A 25,262-nucleotide genomic window follows, 5' to 3' on the forward strand; every position below is an offset into this window, starting at 1 on the left:
GTTTCTGTTTTTGCGGCTTTTTTGTTTTTGTGACTGTGTGGAACTCAGTTCAGCTACTGATTGATTGTGTGACTGCAGTACATTGTTTATTGCTTTCATTTTATGTATCAATGGTCTCGTTAGATAGTAAAATTCACGTTAAATTGCTGTTTTAGGGGTTGTTTTTAAAAGTCTGGAATGGATTAATCTATTTTACATTACTTTCCATGGGAAAGCGCACCTTGGTTTTGGAACACTTTGGTTTTGGAACAGACTTCCAGAACGTATTAAGTTTGAGAACCAAGGTACCATTGTAATTTCTTTTATCTGTCCTGAATCTTCCAGCATTCAGATTCACCCGATGATTTCTTGTGTTCAGAGGGAGAAACACTTTTCTCTATCCATGCATAATTGTATAAAAAGTACCAAGAACTTGCATAATTGTATAAAAAGTACCAAGAACTTGCTAAAAGCAAGAAGCCCCAAGCACTGCAACCGTTCTTCATAGGAGAGTCTCTCTGGACTTATTATTTAGTGAGCGCCCCTTTTATCTAGTTTCTGTCCCTGTCCCCACCGTTTTCGTAAATCGGCAGGCAGCAAGCCCCGAACGCGCGATCTTCCCATTACCGCGCCGGCCACCCTACGCGCTGCGCCACAGCACCATCCGGGGACTTAGCTTGCAGCGCGGGGCGTGGGGTGGGGAGATCAACGGCGAAGCGGAGGCGGCGCATGGGTTGCCTAGGGAAACGGAAGCTGTTCAGAGAGGGGCGGGACTCCGTTGCCGGGGCAACGCCGACGAAGTTCCAGGCGGGAAATTCGGCGCTCGGGGAAGTTTTGAAGGAAGGTGAGGCCGGGAAGCCGCGCCTGAGGCAAAACAGAGAAGAGGGTCGGCAGCGGGAGGGGGCGCGGACGTGAGAGGGTCACGTGGCCGGGGTCGTGGCCGAAGGTGGGTCACGAGGCTGAGCGGTGATTGTTGGTCATTAGCCAAAAAAAGGAAAATGACAAGTATTTTTTTTTGGGGGGGGGGGCTTCCTTTGAGCCAGGTTAGAAAAAAAGGGGGAAGGTGAAACTGTGTCTCTGAGCATGTGGAGAGTGCCTCTTTTGTTTATAACGGTTTCTGTACCAATTTTTTTCCCTACAGGGAGCTCAAAGTGGCATAAATGATTCCCACTCCCTATATTTCCAGTTTTGTCAGCGTAACAAGCCTGTGAGGTAGGTTTGGCTGAGGGTTGAGATTGGCCTATTGAGCTTTATGTATGTGTGGTGTGTGTGTTGAAACAAGAGTCTTCCTGGTTGGCTGCACCATCATGGATACACCTGTGTCACCCCAGATAGGGAAGCTTGATAGAAGATGTGAAAAGAAACCCAGCGGTTGCAGCAAAGTTGTGGCACATGGCTGTACATTTGAATACTTTCCCACTCGCTGCAGTCATACAAAAATACAAAGACAACCCCAGCATGTCATTAAGGAGTCATCCAAGCTTCAGTTCCCTCCCACTCCAACCTATGTAATGCACTTTTTTTATTGGATTCAAACACATCCCCGCTTGTAGTGCAGAGTGGTGCAGTCCACAAAAAGCTTTACAGTTTGAGGCTGCCATTCGCATCAGTTTACCTTTCGAGGCCTTAGATACGGAGCCAATCTGAGTTTCCTCTGTTTGTTTCTGTAGGTTAAATCTCTTTTTGCTAATTTTACAGATCATAAGTTTTTGTTTTTGTTTCGCCAGCTCTGTTAACAATGGACCAGAAAATCCTGACCTTAGCGGCAGATGAAAAAGCTGAGCAACTTCAGGCATGCCTGCAAAGCCTGAAAGAAAATGAGGTGAGCTGTTGTGATTCTCACAGCATTTCAGTTGGGGGGTGTGTGTGTGTGTGGATCCACTGATAGTGCCCTTGTTTGGGGCTGATTGTAAAGAGGGAAAGAGAATCTGTGGTCCTATGTATGTAGCTGAACTCGCAACTCCCATCAACCCAAAACACATGGAGAACCACTCCTATCCCTTCATTTGGACATTTCTCATTCTCTTCAGTGTATTGTTTCACCATCATGGCTTCCATGATCAGTAGTTTTGTGTCCAAATTGTGAGGCATCCATATATAGTACATTAATGGACCTTTATTCATAGTTTGCTAATTGCACGAGTTGCAAGTCGCTAGATATTTGTATTTATTCCTGTTGTATTTCCGTTTCCTTCTACTAACTCATAGCTGTGGGATGTCCCGTGCATTTGGGAAAATGGTAAAAATTGTGGTGACTGTCAGTGGGCAGCTATGCATCTGCCGTATGCCCAGGTTCTGCAACTTTTGCATTCTGCACTATGCAGTATCTGGAACCAAAACAGAATCTCATGCAATTTGTATGTTTTTATACGTCTCCCTCCTTCTGCAATGTTACCTCCTGTACAGTTTTATGACAGCTAGATAATGCCGTTTTGCTTACATTTTTCATCATTGTGTTAAGGTTGCCAAGTCTCCTGCCTTTTACTAACTACTAATGACATCTATATCCAATGCATTTCTTGCTCCTCTTAGAAATCATAGGCAAGTGGATTGCCACTTCCAGTTTTTCATGGCCTTCAAGTGTTACTGTAGTACTGTATATAATTCACAAAAATATTTTTGGGTGCATTCATTCCTCTGTGGTTCTCCCTTTTCATGAACATGGTGTATTTTAACTGCATGTTAGGTTATCTAGTAACAGGCCGTTCATCTAGTCATCTATGATGAGTGGAGGTTGCTTCCAGGTGACCAGGCATGGAGAACTGAAAAAAGTTTAGGGTTAGGCAGCCACAAATGATTAATGTAAGTATGTAGGCTAGTAAATATTTTGGATGTATCTGCAAGGCCGTATTAAGAGGACGGTAAATTTATGTGCCTTAGTGATGATTGTATGGAAATTAGTACCTGGTTACACACAGTGTTTCTATTATCATTAGATGTAGAAGCTTAAAGTGATGATAAATGAATCTTGTGCTTTCCTCCTCTTCTTGCTGCAGTTGAAAGCCTTAATCACAAAGCAGGCTTTGAAGGGAAAGGAGATTGGTGCCCTCCTGAGAGGAATCTTCAAAGGTACCACACAATGAGTTGTGATAGACTGATCTATGAATCCTTTTTTTTACCCAACTGTTCAATGTATGACATTGATATCTTACAGTTCAATCCTAATCATGTCTACTCAGAAGCAAGTCCTGTTGAATTGGGTTAGGATTGCAGCCTTAAGCAAGTACTTGAGTGTGGCTGCAATCCTATGTTCATTTACTTGGAAGTAAACTCAGCTGATGTCAGTGGGACTTGCTACTGAACAGAGAAATATGGGGCTGTGCTGTAAAGAATCTTGTAGATTTTTTTTTAAGAGACATACTGTGGACCAACTGAATGAAGTGGTCCCCAGACCACAGTTTGGGAACCCTTGTTCTAGACAGTATTGCTTGCAGGTGGGGAGAGTTCTTTTGAACTTGTCCCAGCAGTTGGGTTTCCACTTAAATGTGCCAGTGTTAAGTAATTCCATGTAGACACAACTGATGTTTATTTGTGAACAAGATACAAAAATATAGACTATGAAAGGGGATATTTTAATTTGGAGCTTCTGTTAATAAAGGAATTTGGGAGTCATGCAGAACCCTTTAGCTGTTTAAATTGCACAGAAGAAAGTGAGTAAATGGTCAGAAAAATTATTGAGAGTGTTGGTGAAGTCTAGGCCACCAGCTGCTCTTTTGTCTCTTGTAAGAGCTGTCTTAAAATGTTTGCTCAAGTAACTTCTTTAATGTTTCCCTTGGAAATTCCACTCCAGGTTCTCCTTGCTTCCAACAGACGGGTGTTGTTAGGAGGCTCAGTGTTTATAAGCATTGTGTCCAGTTGGTGGAGTCGGGGGACCTGCATGTGGAAGTTGCATCTGAAATTATACGGCTGCTTATGTTAGAGGTAGGAATGGAGTTATCAAGACTGGTTTCTCCAGCTCTGCAAAGTGAAATGGAGATGATGGTTCCCTTCCACTTCTAGATTCCACGCTTAAATTACATTGCGGTCATCTCCTGAGAATCCTGACCCTATGCATGTTGCGGAACATGCATGTTATCTAGTGGGGCTGATTTTCAAGACACTACATGTGATTGCAGCTTTAGAGAGCAATCCTTAACTATTAAGAAGGGTAGGTAAGGAAGGGGTTATTTGATATTGTGGGCCTCCTTCTCTGCAGATGGAGGAGTCTCCAGTGTGGTGGAAGAAAGCGGTGCTGTGGTCACTGACTTGCCACCAATGCTCTGTGTGTGGTGGAGCCACGAATGGGGACACATTGTGGGAGGCTGTGATTTTTCCAGATCCAAAGCCTCCTTGTTCCCCAGACACGGATTCTATACACATACACACACGCCATTACTCTGTCCATCTCCTTGGTGATGAAATCATTTCTAGGTCATAGGTTTCCTCCTGGTGTTACACCTGTGCCTTTGACAACAGTTCAGCACAGTGTAATTTTGTAAGTGAGGCTTCTCCTACCACTTAGGTCTATCACAGGAAAGTTTTCATCTGCTCAGTTTCTGTGCTTGAAGTACAGGATCGGGACCCCACTGCACGTGTGCATATTTAACATGATCAAAGGTAGCCAATCACCCATTCCCTCTCCCCACCCTCTCATTATATATAAGGGTCTGATGACTTCTGTTTCAGTGTATCTGAAGAAGTGTGCATGCACATGAGAGCTTATACCTAAAACTACTCAGTTGGTCTGTAAGGTGCTACATTATAATTTTTAAATTCTTTTGGAAGGATTCTTTTAAAGACTTTCTTAGATCATATAACTTTTTTGAAGACTTGATTCTTTTAAATGAGTTTTTAGGTTTTCAAGAAGAGTCTTTTTAACTATCTTTTTAAAGAATTGTTTTAATTTATTTTGACTATAGCAGACCAACACGGCTACCTACTTGAATCTATGATCAAAGGTAGTTTGTATAGTTAGAACATTCTAAGCCTTCAGGTTCTTATTGGCTATTGTGTCATGTAATAAATAAGTGATACCGTTAACTTCCTTTCACCCGAGGAAAGACATCCCAGTGTGTTCATGCAACAACTATTTCTAATGCAGCTTTCACTGGCAACTTGAGATTGCATTTTTAAAATACTTTTGTCCCCCCCTTGGTGCATATTTTCATATGCATCTTCCCATATCTTGTCCCTCATTTTTCAGGCTCATGAGCTGCCAGGTTCTGCATTGGCTGACCTGGCAACTTCGTTTGTTGAAGCTATCAAAGGTGGCATCTTGCTCAGTGGCAGGTCTTTGGAGCTTTTCCCTACAGTTTTGACTGCACTAGCGACAGCTAAAGAGACGCTGGTTTATGGGGCAGGTAAGCCCTATCCCTTCTTTCTTCCTTATTTTCATTTGACTAGCAACTTGTCCTAAGTGCTCTTGCACTGTGTGCTTTCCCACCCCTTTTCAGGTGAGCTGAGTGGGGAAGAGTTTAAGAAACAGCTGATCAATACACTGTGTTCCAGCAGGTAGGCATGTCTTCAGCAGGTTATGTACAGTTCTGTGCTTGCCTTTAGAATTGTTCAGAATGCACCAGTTTTATGTAAGCAACTCTTTGCTATGTTTTATCCAGTCAAATGTTAAACTCTGCTGCTGATTTTTATTGGTGTTCACTTGACTTCCACCAAAATGGTGAGTTGCAACAACATAAAAATGCAATAGCAAAACCAGTTAAAACATTTTACATTCAAAAGAACAGGGTTGGTCCTAAATATATTTTTAGGTGTCAAAGACCAGGGTAAAGAAGTGTGTCTGCATCGTATGAGAAAAGCCAGGCACAACTCTTTGGGGAGGAAATTCCACAGCTTAGGGGTTGCCACAGAGAATTGCCTCTCCTGGGCTGCCACCACTGAACTTCTGAGGGTGGCAGAATAACAAAGAAGGCTCCTTCTGCCAGTCTTAACACCCAAGAGGGTCTGTAAGGAAGGAGGTAGTCTTTTCAGATATTTAGGGCCTAAGTTTTTAGGGCTTTGAACACCGACATGAGGATCGTGAATCACGTCTGGAAATGAACTGGCAACCTGTACAGGGTTGTTGCTTTCTTTTTTAGAAAGGGGGGGGGCAGTTATATGTGTTGTAACTAGGCCCCCAGCCAGTAATCTGGCTATTGAAGTTTCTGAGTCATCTTCAAGGGCAGCTATTGCAATTAATCCAACTGTAGGTGCACTGGGGCAGACATCTCTCTCATCACCCCTTTATTTCACAAACTGTCATGTGTAACACAACTATCCCTGCTGGAAGTATTTTTTGTTAGTACTTTATTTTCTGTTTTCAAACCTTCTGATTGATTTTTATATGGGCAGGTGGAGTCCTCAACATGTGATACATCTCTCCTCCATGTTCAGGTAGCCTCTCTACAATTTTTTATTTTCTTTTTTCATTGCTGACTTGGGGAGCACTTACAGAGGTGAGGGGAGAGCAGTGTCACTAGGCATGTCAGTCATAATCCATGCTTGCACTTTGGAAGAAGTTCTAGTTGGCCAAGTGTTTCCTAAGTGGGAAAGGTACTTGATCCAAGGCTGATTTCTGGGATATACCATTTGGGGGCCAGTGTAGTGGAGACAGTATCAGACATGGAGTATGGAGACTTGGATTAAGATCTCCACTTAGCCATGAATGATTGTGGGCCAGTCTCCACCTAACCTGCCTCACAGGATTGATGTGAAGATAACTTGAGGGGTGGGGCTGCCTTGAGCCCCTTGGAGGAAAGGTGGGCTATGAATGTAAATCATAAATAATATTTGCTGGTTTTTGTACCATGGTGTTTGTGGCCCCAGAGGCTTCTCTGCTGATGTTTTGGACTGATGTTTGGGTAGATGATCTGGACTGGCTTTTATCTTTACTCTGCAGGGACATCCCACTGAGTGCAGAAGAGCTGCAGTTTGTGGTGGAAAAGGTCTTAAGGATGTTCTCTCAGTTGGACCTCCAAGAAATCCCTCCTTTAGTTTATCAGCTTCTGTTGCTTTCGGCAAAGGTAAGCTTTTAGGAAAATTTGACCAGGCTCCGCAAATCTCAAAACCTGGACCCTGCAACTGACATGCAGTAGGTTCTGTGGATGACTCAGGTCAGATAATGATGATGATGATAACAACAACAATAAGTAATAATACTAATAATTATTATTTATACCCTACTCATTTATACCCTAGGTGATTTCCAGTACATATAAAAACATTATCTAACATTAAACATTAACAACTTCCAATTCAGCCCAGCATTGCCTAGTCTGATTGTTAGAAGTTTTTCAGGGTCTTGGGAAGAGCTCTCCTGGTACCTGGTCCTTTTAACTGGAGATGCCAGAAAGTTTTAATCTGATACCTTCTGCATCCAAACATGCACTGCACTACTGAGACACAATCTCGCTCCAAATGTTTGTATGAATGTTTATTGTTACTGTGCTTTATTACTGTAATACTGTGGTGCACTTTCTGTTTACTTTGTCTTGTGATCTTTCAGGGCAGCAAGAAAAACATTTTGGAAGGGATAATCAGCTTTTTCAATCAGATGGATAAAAAGCAAAAAGAAGAGCAGGGAAATTCAGAGTGAGTCCCCTCTTATATTCTCATTTTTTTGCCCTGATATTTGTTACTCTCTTTTCCCTGTAAGGACACCTTCGATTCTGGGGCAAATGTGTTGTCTTAGTTTCTCTGTGCCACAACTGACTTTCTATATTTGGCTTCTCTGTGACTGATTCTTTTCAGATCAATGGACCTTGAAGAAGCCACAGTGCCCCTGGACCAACTTCGCCATGTGGAAGGCACCGTCATTCTGCATATCGTGCTGGCTATTACTCTGGACCAGGATTTGGGAAAAGAGCTAATAAAATACTTAAAGGTATATCAAATGCATAATGTTGATGCTGAGGATGTCGCTGATATGCCAGATATTGGTAGCATTAATCTGTTTATGCCAATGTTAGATATAACATTGATAGCTGTTGATAGCAGTCTTCTAGGACTGAGCTCACCCCATGGGACATTGTTCTGACGTAAGCTAATTGTGGCTTGGAATGCCAGTCACTCCTAGAATTCTGTGATGTCTTACCTGCTTTCATTTTTTTTTTAAACTGGGTGAAATGCTTGCTGGCTTTGGCACTGTGTTCCTGGTTGTTTTAAGCCACACTTCTTTATATCTGATTTATAGGGAGCTGTGGTGTAATGTCATCTTACCACATTAAACAATTGCATTGATGAAACTGGCAGTTGAAATGGGGGGTGTGGCTCTGTGGGTCTGATGCTTGTTCCCAGGTTAATAAATTATGACTTATTAAATCAGGAATGTTACATCCAAATGGAGCCCCTCTTTTGCAGAAAGAGAGACACAAAAATCAAAGTAATCTGGCAGCCCTGCTCATGTTAACCCAACCACATGGACCTAGTGGCTGGACTTGTGTCCTCTTTTTGGCTCTTTCTCCCTGCAAGACAAAGAGAAAGGGGTAGAAGGGAGATTCAGAATTCAGCTCTGTAGCATTTATACAGCTGTGGGAGCAAAACAGTCCCAAGCACTGCATTTATAGCAGAGCAGTTTCTCAAAGAGGACTGTGTTAGGGAGGCTATTTGCAAGATGGTCTCTTTTCCTGTAAAAAGGAGAGCGAAAGGCTTTACACAGGCTTGAACCAACTCTGCTGCCTAACCATCCCCATCTTTTGTTGAAGTTTTGGAGAGAAAAGTATTTGGGGCACAAGGATCCAGAGGGGCTTTGGGAATGCTGTGATGGCTTCTGCCATCCAAGTGCAAACTTGGCTTTTGACTTTTGTTTAGAAGAGCTGGACATTCAACCAAAGCTGAGAACTATGTGTCCGAATAACTAAGCCAATGCTAGCTGTTGCAGAAAACACTGAGCTACATGAATCAGTGGTCTGAGTCACTATAAGACAGCTCGATGTGGAATAAATTACATGGTGAAACAGATTCAGTGACATAGCTGCCAAGCTTAGTCCGCTGAGACAAGAGGAACACTCATGTTCATTATTGGTCTAACTTCCATTCTAACTATAGTTTTAAATAAAAAATGAAACATTTACTTTATAAATCTCTCTCTCTCTCTCTCTCTCTCTCTCTCTCTCTCACACACACACACACACACACACACACACACAGTATATATATAATCATCTCATGATAAATATGAAGCTCTCTAACTTTCTCCATTTGCTTGATGCTTTGTAGACTGAGCAACAAGGGGATCTTAGCAAGGTCTTGTGTCCCTTCAGCATAACCATTCTGCTCTCAGTGACCAGAATACACCGATTTGAAGACCAGGTATGTCTTTCCCTGCTAGCGCTTGACTACATCAGTGAGCCTGATAGAAAATATTTAGGTGGGCTGATGGAGCTTTTAGTTGGCAGGTTTGTTCACGCAATGTTTGGTTCTGGCTGGGACTCTCAGTGGTGGAAATTGGACAAGCGTAATCTCTCATGCCCACTCAACTTTTGTGCTTTAGGTCTTTGACTTTTTGAAATCTTCAGTTATGAGGAGCTTCAAGGACAAGCAGTTTCTTCAGGGCTCCAAGTTCCTGCAGGAATTGGCTCCTCAAAACTATGACATATCTGCCGTGGTTTTGGAAGTTGTGGCAAACAGGTGAGTTTCTGCAGTCTACCAATGTAGAACTTGATGGACAAATTTATCACCGTTTCTCTTCTCTCTCCTCAACCCCTGGCATTATTCTTCGATAGTAATGCACACATTTAGTAAGTGGGGAGATAAGGATGCTGTAGAGTATTGTTGCCTTTGCAAAAATGCCCGGTTCTGCCCATGCCCAAGAATGTACATAAAAAGAATCTGCTTATGCCCATCTGGTTCAGCAACCTATTCTTACAGTGGTGAACTATATGCATATGCAAAGCCCGTAAGCAAATGAATAAAAAGTAAATGTTCTTTTAAAGTTGCTGTCTCCCTCTCCCTTCTTTTAATGACTCCATCCAGTGTGTTCGGTTGGGATCATGTGACTCGGGGCCTGGTGGATCTTGGATTCATCCTGATGGACTCCTATGGGCCAAAAAGAACTTTGGGAGGCAAAGTCATGGAAACGAACCACGGCATTTCCAAAACTCCAGCCCAGCAAGCTTGTAAGTTGGGAACTGATCTCCTATTGGAAGCCTTCAAGGTAAGGAGATGCCATTATAGGGAAACAGCTGTGATTTATATTATCTTCTCCAGTTCTTTGATAACATTTCAAACATTGTTGAATCTTCCAGTTAAAATTGAAGCCACACCTTTCTTCCTTAAATCCAAAAATGTTTACTTTTACACCATATAAGGGAAGGAATTGCACACCCCTTGTACTTTCCTGCACGAGTCACAGTTCTGAGCACAACTTATGATTAGGCTGAGCTAAGCACACAGTAGTGATATGCACACATTTTGAGGTTGGCTAGCTGCCTTTGTCTGCACCAAAAGTGACTGATCCATCATCCTTTGCTGGAGGGACATTAATTCGGGTGAGGGTCTTTCCTTCCACTTGCTCCATCGTTAGGGCTATGTTAGTCATAGCAGCAATATTGGAGTAAACTTTTTTTATGGTCTGATAAATCTGCAAGTCTGGCTACAGCCTCAAAAGTCGACCTATGACTGAATTTTAGTGTCCTGTCTGCTTTCAGGTCCATGAACCGATCAGAAGTGAAATACTGGAACAGGTCCTGAACAGAGTCATCACAAATGCAGGCTCCCCTATCAGCCACTTCTTAGGTAACTGTGAAATGAGCAAAGGGGGCACATTATTGCAAGGGAAATCTCATGATCTCATGTCTGCACAGTTCGATAAAACAGCTTCTTGGTTTCTTTCCTCCCTCAACTTCAGAAGGGAGTGGTGCTCCATCTGTTTTCCAGAGCCGTAATTGTCTGTCTTTAAGAAGTAGAAGTCTCACATAGCAGTCATACTCTCTTGTGTAAAAATGTAAAGGTAAAGGACCTCTGGACAATTAAGTCCAGTCAAAGGCGACTATAGGGTTGTGGCGCTCATCTTGCTTTCAGGCCGAGGGAGCTGATGTTTGTCCACAGAAAGCTTTCCGCGTCCTGTGGCCAGCATGACTAAATTGTTTCTGGCACAACAAAACACCATGACGGAAACCAGAGCGCAAGGAAACGCTGTTTAGCTTCCCACTGCAGTGGTACCTATTTATCTACTTGCACTGGTGTGCTTTCAAACTGCTAGGTTGGCAGGAGCTGTGTCAGACCAACGGGAGCTCACCCAGTCGCAGGGATTCGAACCGCCGACCTTCTGATCGGCAAGCCCAAGAGGCTCAGTGGTTTAGACACTCTCTCATGTACCTTATTGTTATTATATGTTTTGTTGTTTTTGAAAAACTATACCAGTCTTTCCATTTACAGAAAGGGAGTTTATGCAAAGAAAGTCCAAGGGAGTTTATGCAAAGGAAATCACACCAGATTGCTGCCAAACCTAAAAACCAGTGGTTTGTAGCAGTTGTAGTCAAAATGCAGTTTATTCCCAATTAGAGCCCCAGTTGCATACAAAGTTATTTTCCCATACCCATTTTATCCTCATAACAACCCTGCGATGTAGGTTAGGTTGACAGATGGAGACTGACTCTCATTTGCTAACTGAGCTTCCTGGCTGATTAGGGCTTTGAACATGAGTCTTTTTGGTCTTTGTCTGAAATACTTAGTGTGTGGCCCTCAATCCTTAGTGAGTACATATTTGAAGAAGTCAGTTGTATGACCACTTATCTTTCAATGTTCTACTTTTTTTGGAAGGTGACTTCATAATTTGTGCAGTTGTCTTTTCTTGATCTGTAAACCTACGAATCAAATGCACTTCTTTTTCTGTCCCTGGTTCTTGACATCTTGGCCTTCTCTTTCTCTTATTGAAGGCTGCAGCTCTCCTTGTTACCGTTTTCTCTTTCAGATCTGTTGTCCGGTATTATCCTGTCTGCCCCGCTCATCCTTCAGCAGTCTTCTTCAAAAGTCGCAGAGGCCTTTGATCATTTGTCATTCCTGCCTCTTGACACAGTACAAGGGTTGCTTAAGGCCGTGCAGGTAAAGTTCTTTTATACTGGTCAGTTTTCAGCTCAAAAAGTCCTCAAAATATCTTACGAAAGAGTGCAGCATATTAAAAAAAATACTTCAAAATATATTACTACTCTTAAATTCATTCATTAAAATATCTTTTTATCCCTTCTTTCCATTTAAAACAAATCCTTGAGACACCTTGCAATCTCATCCGTATATTTAAAAATCAATAAAAGATGGAAAGGGCATGGGATATAAAGTTAATGTTTCAGAGATCAAAGAACTCAGCAGGCCAGACAATTGCTAGAAAACTGATGTTTCTGCATAGTGGCATAAAGTTGTTGTGGAGAATGTGGGACAGGTTCCCCTTGACAAGGCATTCTAAAGTCTAGGTGATGCTTTCACCTGTATGTCAACCAAACGCTACACTCAGTTCTTGCTTGTGGGCTTCCCGTTTATTTCTTGCAGTTCTCTTGCGGCTCATAGATTGGGAATGACTGAGGTGGCTCATTGATTAGGCTGATACAATGTCCTCCTCACCCCTCTCTTCTTGGCCTTCCTGCTGCTGCTGCTGCTGCTGCTGCTCCTTTAGTGAAACTGCAGAACACTTGGTTTAATACGTCCTTTTTTTCTCCCAGCCCCTGCTGAAAATTAGCATGTCCATGAGGGACTCTCTGATCCTTGTTCTTCGCAAATCAATGTTTTCTGGGTAAGCTGCCATTTTTCATGCTTTCAAAGTAAATAGACATCTATGGAGTCCCTTGGTTTCCCTACCCCCACCCCTCACTGCTTTTATCACATAAACAACACATGTGGAAAGGAGGATGTAACCTGAGGAGAGTCCCAAGAGCCAGATGGGGTCGCCAGGAGTGCCATACGCTCCAAATTCTGCTTGCGTTAGTTTTTTTACCCAAGGGCTTACCCACAACTCCATTTGCCCTGCCTCTCCCCACCCCCTGGCTGGAAAAACCCAGTCTTTAGCGCTGAATCAGAGCAAACAGCAACTGGGTTTTCTGCAGACTGCTGTTTGTTCTGATTTAGCACAAAATAGTAGGTTTTCTGCTTGGACCCATGACTTTCTAGGCACAGGACAAGTGTGGGCAAGCCCTTTCCTGAAGCCTCGGGGGAATTAGTTTCTCCACGACATGAAAAATGAACCAAAGTTCATCATGCTTGGTTGATAGAAATAATTATTTATAATGGGTCCCAATGATAAAATGTAAAAAAAAGTAGCTGTCTTTAAAAAACAGGGTTGCTGTCTTTTAAAAAACAACACACAGCACATTTTATCCACTTGATCATACTGTAAACAAGCAACCCTGCACACCTTTGTGGTTTTCCACTCTAGATTTGTTTGTTAGTCGTTTTATCTCTTCGCTCCAACTTTTATTTAAGGGAATTCAGCTCATCAAGCTTTGTCCAGCATGAACAAGGTAGGGAGGACAGGGCACCCCAGAATTCTCAGAAGAAGCATCCATGGGTGTCCTTAATTGTTCTCCCTTGCCTCTGTTTCCATCGCAGGCAGCTGGAGGCCCGTAAGTCAGCAGTTGCTGGGTTTCTGCTCCTCTTAAAGAATTTTAAGGTTCTGGGTAGCTTGACCTCCTCCCAATGCAGCCAGGCAATTGGTGCGAGTCAGGTAAGCAGCCAGCAGCTTCCCAAAGGTCCTGTGCAGCCCCAGGCACATAGGATTGTGGCTTCAGTCATAATAAATTGGAGATGATTTCTCATGACTCTGTTACTGCCTTCTAGGTCCAGGTGGATGTTCATACCCGCTATAACGCAGCAGCCAATGAGGCCTTCTGCCTAGAAATCCTGGGCAGTTTGAGGCGATGCTTAAGTCAGCAGGCTGATGTCAGATTCATGCTCTATGAGGTAAGGAGGATCCTTTTGGCCGTGGTTCCACATAATTTCTTTGGTTCAAGCAGTGTCGAGGTTGTGGATTAATGTCAGCATCTGCAGGCCTTTGGGAAGCTGGTTCCTGGTGTTCTGTAAGTGTTTGTGTGCTGGTGTGTTGTAGCGCTCTAGTTGTATAATACCCTTCCGCACCTCTGCTGTGCTTCATGGCAGTGCGATGGGACCTGATTTGGTTTTGTGTGTTACATTGTGAGGATCAGTTTTTGCTTCTGAGCATAGTGGCAGGCAGCAGAGGCAACATGGTTGTCTTCCATTGCCTACAGTGATGAAAATTGCCTGTGAGTGTTTTTAAGGCTCTATTATTATTATTTTAACCTTTCTTTCCTCTCAGGGTTTTTATGATGTCCTGCGGAGAAACTCCCAACTGAGTAATTCCATTCTGGAGATGCTGCTGTCTCAGGTATATGGCAAGATCAAAACATTGCAGGCTTGGTTCAGACAGTATGACAAACCATAGTTTGGTATTGCATGTCCCAGCCCCAGGCTCACATGCTCTCTTCTCCCCAGTCTTCCCCTCCCTGTGTGATCTTGGCTTCTCAGTCAAGTCAGGCCTTTATTGTGCATAGCCAAGGGCCATTACCAATCTTAGTTTCCGATTCTGGTTTCAAATTCAGGTTAATAGGGAAAGCACAAACCAGAGCATCCTGGTTCAGACAAAATGGCAGCCTTAGACCCGGAAGGTTTTTCTGTTACCATTTTTTGTTAGTTTTTAAGATGCCATAGGACACTTCATTGCTTTTGCTATCTGGTGGGGTAGCAGAGTTTACACAGCAAGAGGAGGTAACTCATAAGATGAAGTGAGGATGTGCATCAACTTAGAATCTTATCCTTCTCTCTCTTATTTTTTTAAAACTGCTGCTTATACCTGTGTTTCTGGCTGCCACCGTTGGGAAATGTACAGTCATTGATGGTTTAACCAAGGATGGAAAACCTTTCCATGGACCTCATTCCCTCATTGGCAACCTTCTCAGGGATGCAAGCTTGTGGCGGGCAGAGTAAGAAGTAAAAAGTGGGTGGGACCAGGGGCAAAAGTGGGCAGAGCAACAGAAGTGACTCTTAAGGTAGACACTGTGTGTGTTTGCTCTCCATCCTTCATCCATGCAAGCAAGAGATATTATCACAGATCAGGGACTCGTTCCAGCTAGGCAAAATCATTCAAAGTGGGTGCAAAGCGTTGTCAGTGGAGGTTGTGGCCTGGGGTTCTCCAACTCTGCTTCAAAGCACCTGAAACTCAATACAAGTATTAGAAGCCGCATGGTGGTGGGGGAAATAAAACGAATGGAAGGTCAGTAAGCAGTGCATCAGTTTCCTAAGAGAGAAGGCAAATGCACATATCTTGAGCAATGCACTTGAGATGTGGATTCATGCTTCCCCCTCCTTTTTGGACAGATGTACAAACTCCCAAACTTGGGAGTAAGCTGTCTCTCCTGTTTCCAGGTGAAGCTGTCTGTGCAGAAGGTTAATTGGCTTCCCTTTGTGTCAGTCATAAAGACACTTCCTTTCCACCTCCCTCTCTCGCTGCCCAGAGCATTGCTTTAAGTTTAAAAACAAAGGAGCATAGAGTTGGTGATTGGTTGTTTTTTTAACTATTTAAATAGAAAAACATGTCAGGCACCTGGGGGGGGGGGGGATGCTGTTTTAAATGGGAGCAGGGGGTAGTGGGAGGAGAGGGTTGAAAATCTGTACTGATGTATATTTGAGCCAGGTATGTATGTCAGTGGATTTCACACATGGTGGTGGAAAAAGACTATTCCTGTTCCTGGGCAGAGAAGTGTGGGTAGGAAGTATGTATCTGTTTTCACCCTAGTTCAGCAATCCTAAGCTAGGGAAGATTTGTTTTTTCTTTCTAACTTTAATTCAGATGCTTAGCCTTTCTCCCCTGTTCCCTCTCCTGCCTGGCAGTAAAGTGGGATGATTCTCACTTGTAAAATGTTGTTCCTTATTTATTGTGGCAGATAAAGCGGTATTATGAGCCAGAACCTGACCTGCTGCCCCCGTTAAAACTAGAGGGATGCATCCTGGCACAGAGAGACCAAATCTTCCTGCAAGAACCTTTGGTGAGAGCGTTGAAGGATTGAGTCACTTGGATAATGGCTGTTAAAAGTTTGTTTTCAGTTCCACTGATATCTGGAGCTTGTAACTAGCATCTTTCAAAGGAAAGTGCCAGCATATTTCTCATAAATTAAGAACTGGCACCACTACAGACGCCACATAATACCCATTCCATATTTGTAAGAACTTGATCACTTCGTGTGGCAGCACCTGAACTTTGGAACTTCCTGCCTATAGAGATCAAGCAGGTGCCATCACTGTACTCTTTTTGGCACCTACGAGACAAGGGATGCAGGTGGTGCTGTGGGTTAAACCACAGAGCCTAGGACTTGCCTATCAGAAGGTCGGCGGTTCGAATCCCCGTGACGGGGTGAGCTCCCGTTGCTTGGTCCCTGCTCCTGCCAACCTAGCAGTTCGAAAGCACGTCAAAGTGCAAGCAGATAAATAGGTACCACTCCGGTGGTAAGGTAAACGGCGTTTCCGTGTGCTGCTCTGGTTAGCCAGAATCGGCTTAGTCATGCTGGCCACATGACCCGGAAGCTGTACGCCGGCTCCCTCGGCCAATAAAACGAGATGAGCGCCACAACCCCAGAGTCAGCCACGACTGGACCTAATGATCAGGGGTCCCTTTACCTTTAGACAAGCCTAACCAGATGCTTAGAAAGTTGGGGTAATTTTAATCCGTTTCAGTATTTTTACTTTTGTATGTTTTTAAAGTACGGTTGTGATTTTTTCCTCCATTTTATTGTTTTATCTTTTTTGTAAACCACTTTGAGGTTTGTTTGTTCTTTTTAACAAGCAATATATAAATTTATTAAATAAAATAAATAAATAAACTGCAGGTCCTTTTATCTTAAACAATGCATTAACTCTGCACAGCTTTGGAAGAAAAGCTTCCAGAGCGGTTAGCAGCTGCTGGGCCTGAATCAGAAGCACAAGGGAGGAGGCTGGGGGAGGGTTAAAGGCCCACCCGCACTATTAGTGAAATGGCGTGAATGGTGTCCTGTCCAGCTTGGCCCTGGCAGAACAGATTACTGTATAGCAGAAGTTTTCAACCTTTTTTGGGTCCACGGCTTGATCAACTCCATTCTTTCTGCAGCACCCCTGTGGGGCTCAGAAGTCCAGTTATGCCACCCCTTGCCTGCAGAGCTGGCAGCCTCTTGCCCTTTTTCAAACATCCTCCCTTGTGGAGGGTTCCCTCAGCCTCCTCTCCCCTCTCCTTGGTCTCCCAGAGGCACCATTTGCATGTGGAGCTTATAGCCAGGATTGCTGCAATAAACAGCTGTACAAGCCTTTGGGATGCAGAGATGCAAGAGGACATCAGAGTAGGGAGGGAAAGAAAGAGGGACAGAGGCCAGTGTTGCCCGCACCACCCCTGGCCATCATTCAAGGCACCCCAGGGTGCCACATCACACTGGTTGAAAACCACTGCTGTATAGTATTAACCCCTCTGTGCATTAATTTGACTTAAGCATGGTGGTTATATGAAGCTGGTATCTGTTGCAAGAACATTTTCCTGAGGAGGGAGGAGGCATCTGAGCAACCTGCATGACCATTAATGATTGATGCTGCAATTTCCTTCAGGCTCACTTACTCTGCTGTATTCAGCATTGTCTGACCTGGTATAAGAGCACCTTAAGCCTGCGCCGACAGGCTGAGGAAGAAGAAGAACAAGAACAAGAAGATGATGATGATAATAAAGGTCTCCAGCAAGACTTGGAGGAGATGCTGGAGTCGATCACACGGCGAATGATCAAGAGTGAATTAGAAGATTTTGAACTTGTAAGTTAGGAACAGGAAGGGAGAAGACTGCTCCTTTCTTTCTTTCTGCAAAGTCCTGGAGATGAGATTTTAATTTCTTTGCTTTTTATGCTCAGGATAAGTCGGCAGACTTCTCTCAGTCTACAGGAGTGGGCTTGAAGAACAATATCTACGCTATTTTAGTGATGGGCGTCTGTGAGGTCCTGATTGAGTACAACTTTAGCATAGGGAATTTCAGGTAAGGAATGAAATTATCCTCCCTCCCTCTGCCCTCCACCAGCATCTACGAATACAGCCAGCAGGACTTCCCAGCTGCAAACTACATGGGACAGATCTTGCAAGTTCAACACAATTCCTGATAGCAGAAATAGTGAGAAAACCTAGATGGTCTTGTTGAGCTTAACACTTGGGCCCGTGACTAAGTCTCTGGAGGTTCTGGGTTCAGGTGACTGCCAGTGGTGTTCATCCCAGCTCTCCTCGTGTAGTAGTGGTCCTTTAATCCCAGTAGGATGGAAATTAGTTCAGACGTTACTTTGTCCTATCCTCCCTCAATTTCTTTTAAAACAGCTTTGCAAATGGGTCCAACTAAGTTACCTGTCCATTCTAGTGAATGACTAATATCTGCATGTTTGTCTGTGTGTTTCATGAGTGAAACACGAAATAAAAATACCTAGGTTCTGTTTTGAAATCGTTTGTCTCATAGTTTTTTGCATTTTTATTTCTGCAATGTGTGTCGCAGCAAGAGCAAGTTTGAAGATGTTCTGGGCCTGTTCAAGTGCTATACCAAACTTTGCGAAATCCTGAAAGAGAAAGCTGGGAAGAACAAACCCACTTCGGCAAATAAAATTGCCCGAAGCTTCCTTTCCATGGGCTTTGTGTGCACGTTACTTATAAGTCTCTTCAGGTAAGGAGCTATGTTTCAAGGCACATTCATCTAGGGTATCTAGAAATTTTGTATCTCTCTTGATACCTGATTGTGCTTTTACCCAATCTTAGTGGTAGCTTACCGTATTTTTCGTTCTATAGGGCGCACCGGCCCATAGGACGCACCTCGTTTTTTTTGGGGGGGGGAAATGAATAAAAAAAATTATTTCCCCCCCCCGCCACGGCTGCCGCCCCAAGCCTCGCGTGCTTCGGGCTGCAGGCTACCGCCCCAAGCCTCGCGCGCTCGGCGGGACCTCCTGCCGGGCGCGCAAGGCTTGCAGACACTCGCCCGAAGCACGGGGAGCCCTCCGGAGGGCTCCCCGTGCTTCAGGCGACAGGCTGCCGCCCGAAGCCTCGCGCGCTCGGCGGGACCTCCTGCCGGGCGCGCAAGGCTTGCAGACACTCGCCCGAAGCACGGGGAGCCCTCCGGAGGGCTCCCTGTGCTTCGGGCGACAGGCTGCTGCCCCAAGCCTCGCGCGCTCGGTGGGACCTCCTGCCGGGCGCGCAAGGCTTGCGGACATCGCCGGGGCTGCAGGCTGCTGCCTGCAAGCCTTGTGAGCCCGCGGGAACTCCCACCGGGCTTGCAAGGCTTGCGGATGGTTTCCTGAAGCCTGGAGAGCGAGAGGGGTCGGTGCGCACCGATGCCTCTCGCTCTCCAGGCTTCAGCGAAAGCCTGCATTCGCTCCATAGGACGCACACACATTTCCCCTTCATTTTTGGAGGGGAAAAAGTGCGTCCTATGGAGCGAAAAATACGGTAAGTCACCTGAGATTACACCACTTTCTCCTCTGGCTCCATCCCTGATTCCTTTTTTGCCATGTTGACAACCATTGAGAATTTGCTTTCTTCTGATGCCCCAGGGACTGTTCCCAGAACCATGAGGAGAGCTTGGCCGTTCTGCGCTCCAGCAGTGAGTTCATGCGCTATGCTGTCAGTGTGGCCTTGCAGAAAGTACAGCAGTTGGAGGAGACGGGACAAACAGATGGGCCTGATGGGCAGAACAGAGATAAGATGTTCCAGAACCTCTGTAGAATCACTCGGTGAGTCCCATGGCCTGAAGACTTTGGTGTGGTATTAGTAAAGGGTACCTCTTAAATATCTCAAGCTCTTACATATTAAAAAATGGAGAAAGAAAACAAAGAGGAGTTTGAAACTAAGCCAGTGTTGGGATTCTGAGCAAGTAGCCTCTTGGTCTTTGAGGCCACTGAGCAGCAGACTTCTGCAGTAGTTAGTTAAGTCAAACTGTTTTGTACAGTTTTTGCAATATTGTAAACAATATTGTATAGAGGTTTCCAATAATAAATTCAGCTCTATAATACAGGCAGAAGATACTGCCATCATAAAGTGTATCTAGGCAAGAAGAATATGCATCCTGAATATTTTTTATCCTTCTGGCTTGAGAGAATCCCCAAGGCAAGGGAAATGAGCTGTTTCTTGAAGCTGCCTGTCTTAGGTATGCCGGTGGTTCCCAATGATAGCAAGCAAACCTGAACAGATGTTCATCTGCCATGCCTCCCCTGACTCTGCTCTTCCTCAGGGACAGTGGGGGCAAAGGGAAGTTAAGAGTCCATCAGGCATTTCTGCTGTTACTGGTATCCATAACTCCCAGTCCTCAGCACTCTTGACTGTTGGAGGCAATGCAGAGGCAGTGATTCTTAAAATCATCTCCCCTACCCTCTTGCTGATGTTGCTGACTCCCACAGAAGCCAGGGGGGTGGGGAGGTAGGCTTCTAGGCTTAATAGCAACCAGATGTTTTCCATCTCTCTGGGGCAGGAATTCTTTGCCTAAGTTGTGTCCACCCACGCCAGGTTCCCTGCACAGGCTGCAGCATGTTAAGTACACAACTGCCAACCCCAATGGCTATGTTCTGCCTCCACCGTCAGAGGCAGTGACGCTTCTGAATATCAGTTGCTGGAAACCACATGAGGGGAGAATGCTCTTGCACTCAGCTCTTGCTTGCAGGCTTCCCACAGGCTGGCCGCTGTGAGAATGGAATGCTGGACTAGGTGGACTCCTGGCCAGTTCTTACTGGGATCACATTGTGCCACTGAAGACTGAGGAAGTCCTAGCCATAATGAAGGACTTGTCATAAGATGTCATAAGATGCACCCATTCAGCAGGGTGCAGCTTGTCAGCTATATATAGTGGACAACCAGGGATTTGATTTTCATTCTGTTTTTGCTGCCTGCCTGAGACGGCAGAAACCTGAGAAATTATCAAGCAGCTGGCATGCCCAGTGTGTGGCTTGCTGGCTGTGCATGGTTTTGTTGGCCACAAACTGTGCAAGCCTGACTTTGACTGTACAGTGGTACCTCGGGTTAAGAACTTAATTCGTTCCGGAGGTCCATTCTTAACCTGAAACTGTTCTTAACCTGAGACACCACTTTAGCTAATGGGACCTCCTGCTGCCGCTGCGCAGTCATCGTGCGATTTCTGTTCTTATCTTGAAGCAAAGTTCTTAACCCGAGGTACTATTTCTGGGTTAGTGGAGTCTGTAACCTGAAGCGTCTGTAACCCAAGGTACCACTGTACTAACTTTGACAGTACTGAGCAAGAGGTGCATGTAAGAGATGACTTGACGTGAACTTCTGCTCCCACCCTCCTCTGCATGCATGAATAGAGAGTTAAGCACAGTAATAGCGGATGAGTAGTTTGGGTACAAGAGTTGGCTGTTCCTAGTCATCACACATGGCCATTAAGCCTGCCTTAAATCACCCCCTACTTTCCCCCTTTCCCCAAAGAGTCCTGCTGTGGAGATACACCTCAATCCCAACCGCAGCTGAAGAATCAGGCAAGAAGGAGAAGGGCAAGAGCATCTCACTGTTGTGCTTGGAGGGTTTGCTGCGGATCTTTAACACCGTGCAACAGCTGTATCCAGCAAAGATCCCACAGTTTCTGCAGGCACTGGGTAAGCATTAAGGCTCGTTTTCTGCTGAATTGTCAGTGAAGGGGCTGGAAGTGTCATCGGAACACTCCTGCGGAATGCTCTTTCTGTAAAGATTCTGCAGGCCCCTTCTTTGTTAACCTCTGGGTGTCTACTAAACACTTTTCTATGCTGCCAAGATTATGCAGACAATTAATAAATCTATTTTTTGTCAAAGTGAGCTGATGATCTGTGAATTTAAGTTTTTGCATGGTGTTTTTATTGTATATGCATATAAAAGTATTGTAGACTACTGATATTTTTTAAAGAAACTGCAGCATACAAGTATTTTTATAAATATAAACAAATATACTGCCGGCCACTGCTTTTCAAAGTAATGATAATCTCCATGTGCATAGCTGTGATGAATTCTCTCTCCTGATCTCAGCTTCTACCTTGTTGCCATTCTCCCTCCTCCTTTTTTTCCTTTTTGCCAGATATTGCAAACGAAGATGCGGAAGAAGACGGAGACGTTAACGTCACTGAGAAAGCAGCCTTTCAGATTCGACAGTTTCAGGTGAACTGCAGAAAGGTGATGTTAGGGTTGAACTTCTTGAAGGGATGGATTGACTCTTGTTCAGGAGGATGCAGGCAGAGATACTGGGCCTGTGCTCTCAGTTTGCTGCTTACAATTTGCAAAGCCATTGGAGCAGATCTAGGAAAGGAGCATCTCCTACTTAGGGAACTGCCTAAGAATACTTGGATAGGAACAGAAAGTTTGAGTCTCAAAAAGTGTTCACCCCACCTTCCTCCCCTCCTTTCATTGCTTTCCTACATTTGTTGTTTGCTCATGCAATCTATTTTCCTTTCTCCCTCCTTCTCAGAGGTCATTAGTGAACCAGCTCAGCAACGCTGACGATGACTTCAGCAGCAAGGAAGCACTTCTGTTAATCAACATCCTTGCAACTCTTTCCAAACTGTTGGAGCCCTCCTCCCTCCAGGTATATACTGCAGAGTGATGCCACTGGCCTGATCCATCAGCCGTTCCTCATGTTTAAGCTGGTCTCTGTGTTACATGTGGACCAGCCCTCAGTCCAATCTATCTGATTAAACTCTTGCTTTTAATACGTATCATTTATTTATTATCTCTTAACTCTTCTGATCTGCCTTTCAACCCACATTGAAAACAGCTCTCATGATGGCTTTACAACAACATAAACACTAATAATTCTGTACTGAGTAAAGTCACCCTCTCTCTTCTTGTGCAGTTCATGCAGCTGTTATCCTGGACAGTCAAGATTTGCAAGGAAACTAGCCTAGGTAAGATTTCTGACCAGGTAAGACTTCGTTCCCCTGCCTTAGGCCTTATGACATCTGCAGCTTAGGTCATCAAATGAAATGTAGCATCCAGGTTTAAAGAAAGGGTTAAATAAATTAATGGGAGAAAAGGTACCCAAAGTTGTTTGACAGAAGTTCAGGCCACTAAACATCTTCATGCGACCCAATGCAAGTGCAACACTGCTTGATTTCCTTGCCATGATTAGGTTGCATCCTGTGGGTTCACATTCTCTTCTTTCTCTCTCCCTTCCTTACTTACCATTTTTGGTCAGCATTATGCCTGTTTCGGTGTTTTTGTCAAAAGCAGCACTAAATAGCACTTTTTAGCCCTGGTTACGGGATGCGGGTGGCGCTGTGGGTTAAAACACAGAGCCTAGGACTTGCCGATCAGAAGGTCAGCGGTTCAAATCCCCGTGACGGGGTGAGCTCCCGTTGCTCAGTCCCTGCTCCTGCCAACCTAGCAGTTCGAAAGCACAAGTAGATAAATAGGTACCGCTCCGGCGGGAAGGTAAACGGCGTTTCCATGTGCTGCTCTGGTTCGCCAGAAGCGGCTTAGTCATGCTGGCCACATGACCCGGAAGCTGTCTGCGGACAAACACCGGCTCCCTCGGCCTATAGAGCGAGATGAGCACGCAACCCCAGAGTCGGTCACAACTGTACCTAATGGTCAGGGGTCCCTTTACCCTTTACCTTTAGCCCTGTTTAGTGAAAATTATGATAGACTGCGAGTATGCTAACTTTAATTTGCTTTGAACATGAGAAAAGCAGATTAAGCAGTGTTAGATTTGCAGAAGGCCTGTTAAGAGATGGAAGGCTGGGCTGGGTTGGTTGTTGGCCTGACCCAGTAGACCAGCCATGGTGTCTCCAAAGCTGACTTGTGTTTTCGCTCTCCACAGATGACGCCCCTTGCTGCAAGGGCTTGCTAGCCCTGCTCTTCAGTCTGCATGTTCTCATCAAGAGCCCAGGCAGTGTATTGCGTGAGCTTGCCCAGGATATCCATGCTCAGCTTGGGGACATAGACCAGGTAACCTATCAGTTGGGCCTTTTAGACTGAGCTTATCAGTCTGCATGCATTTGCCAATGCAGTGCTTGTGCACTTGTTCTGTATCCCCAAATCCCCTTCCTGGATATAGCTGTTGAAAGAACGTAGAATCAGGCTGGTGTAGTGGTTAAAGTGTTAGACCAGAGAAATTTGGGTTCAAATTCCCATTTAGAGACCAAGCTCACTTGAGTGACACTGAACCAGTGACTATTATCCTATCCTACCTCGTGGGGTTGTTGTGAAGATAAAAAGGAATGGTGGAATAATAATAATAATAATAATAATAATAATAATAATAAAAGATAGGTATCTAAATTACTGTTTGTTTCATCTTTTTAATCCCCCACTCTCTACCTAGGATATTGAAATGGAGCACCAGTCCCACTTTGCTATTGTGAATGCCAAGACAGCAGCTCCTACAGCTTGTGTGAGTTGGTGTAAAAACAAAACAAAAAACACAACACAAAACTAGGTTCAAATTTAATGAAAGGTGATACATAAATGTGACAAGTAAATTCTACTTGGGAATTTCCTATGGCTGCAAGGCCCATTGTGCTATTCAAAGCAATTTCTTTCTCTCTTAGAGCCAGTGTGGTGTAGTGGTTAAGTGCGATAGACTCGTAATCTGGGGAATCAGGTTCGCGTCTCCGCTCCTCCACATGCAGCCGCTGGGTGACCTTGGGCTAGTCACACTTCTTTGAAGTCTCTCAGCCCCGCTCACCTCACAGAGTGTTTGTTGTGGGGGAGGAAGGGAAAGGAGAATGTTAGCCGCTTTGAGACTCCTTCGGGAAGTGATAAAGCGGGATATCAAATCCAAACTCTTCTTCTCTTCTTAGTTACTGATTTTGAGTCGAGCAGAGAAGGTCCTCGAAGAGGTGGACTGGCTGATCAATAAGATGAAGAGTCATCTGGGACCGGAGGCAGCAGGTAAGAAAAAGAACAGTAGTTCTCAAATGGTGTCCTATTGGGTTGTCTCTTGTTAAGAAGTATGAACAGCTCAGCTGACGATTCCCACTCTCATCCTTATTGTCGTCAAGAAAAAACAACACAGGATCAGGGACAAAAGGCCTTTTGGCACAGTTTTTAGGAAAAGACCCAAGAGAAACAAGTTTTCATAGGACAAAAAAAGTCCATCTGTCCCAAACATGGTCAACTCTGTGAAATTGTTTGAATTAAGCTCAGGAACAAATTTGTTAATCAGTACAGATGACAGCCACATTCTAGACCAACTGAAATTTCCAAACTGAATTCAAGGACACCACCAAGTAGAGCTTGTTCCAGTAGTGACCAGGATATGATGATCAAGGCGAGCATCTCAAGGAAAAGACACATAAATCAAAGCTGTAAGAAGTGAACTTAATTGATGCTGCTGCTATTTGACCAACCAGGAACTGGGCTTG

General features: G+C 44.5%; 1 protein-coding gene across 3 annotated transcripts in view; it reads left to right on the top strand.

Moving 5' to 3' along the window:
• The first annotated feature begins 736 nt into the window (after nt 1–736).
• FANCI (FA complementation group I) overlaps nt 737–25,262 on the top strand; it is a 29,476-nt gene continuing 4,950 nt past the window's right edge. The window contains exons 1-32 of one of the 3 annotated variants that reach the window (XM_080980279.1): nt 737–823; nt 1,121–1,191; nt 1,707–1,801; nt 2,976–3,048; nt 3,770–3,900; nt 5,162–5,318; nt 5,412–5,469; nt 6,304–6,345; nt 6,851–6,974; nt 7,457–7,542; nt 7,702–7,834; nt 9,169–9,261; nt 9,443–9,579; nt 9,925–10,105; nt 10,599–10,686; nt 11,864–11,994; nt 12,606–12,676; nt 13,489–13,603; nt 13,717–13,839; nt 14,213–14,281; nt 15,837–15,938; nt 17,518–17,715; nt 17,811–17,932; nt 18,434–18,598; nt 19,479–19,658; nt 21,361–21,527; nt 21,980–22,059; nt 22,367–22,483; nt 22,751–22,802; nt 23,717–23,844; nt 24,221–24,289; nt 24,699–24,789. In XM_080980279.1, the coding sequence (XP_080836405.1) occupies nt 1,718–1,801; nt 2,976–3,048; nt 3,770–3,900; nt 5,162–5,318; nt 5,412–5,469; nt 6,304–6,345; nt 6,851–6,974; nt 7,457–7,542; nt 7,702–7,834; nt 9,169–9,261; nt 9,443–9,579; nt 9,925–10,105; nt 10,599–10,686; nt 11,864–11,994; nt 12,606–12,676; nt 13,489–13,603; nt 13,717–13,839; nt 14,213–14,281; nt 15,837–15,938; nt 17,518–17,715; nt 17,811–17,932; nt 18,434–18,598; nt 19,479–19,658; nt 21,361–21,527; nt 21,980–22,059; nt 22,367–22,483; nt 22,751–22,802; nt 23,717–23,844; nt 24,221–24,289; nt 24,699–24,789 (3,367 nt within the window). In that variant the 5' untranslated portion in view covers nt 737–823; nt 1,121–1,191; nt 1,707–1,717. Of the gene's footprint in view, nt 824–845; nt 926–1,120; nt 1,192–1,706; nt 1,802–2,975; nt 3,049–3,769; nt 3,901–5,161; nt 5,319–5,411; nt 5,470–6,303; nt 6,346–6,850; nt 6,975–7,456; nt 7,543–7,701; nt 7,835–9,168; nt 9,262–9,442; nt 9,580–9,924; nt 10,106–10,598; nt 10,687–11,863; nt 11,995–12,605; nt 12,677–13,488; nt 13,604–13,716; nt 13,840–14,212; nt 14,282–15,836; nt 15,939–17,517; nt 17,716–17,810; nt 17,933–18,433; nt 18,599–19,478; nt 19,659–21,360; nt 21,528–21,979; nt 22,060–22,366; nt 22,484–22,750; nt 22,803–23,716; nt 23,845–24,220; nt 24,290–24,698; nt 24,790–25,262 lie in introns of those variants that run through there. The other 2 variants (XM_080980281.1, XM_080980280.1) reach the window with 2 other exon arrangements.

Source organism: Podarcis pityusensis, assembly GCF_964106645.2.
Source record: "Podarcis pityusensis genome assembly, chromosome: 14".
Taxonomy (NCBI): Eukaryota; Metazoa; Chordata; class Lepidosauria; order Squamata; family Lacertidae; genus Podarcis; species Podarcis pityusensis.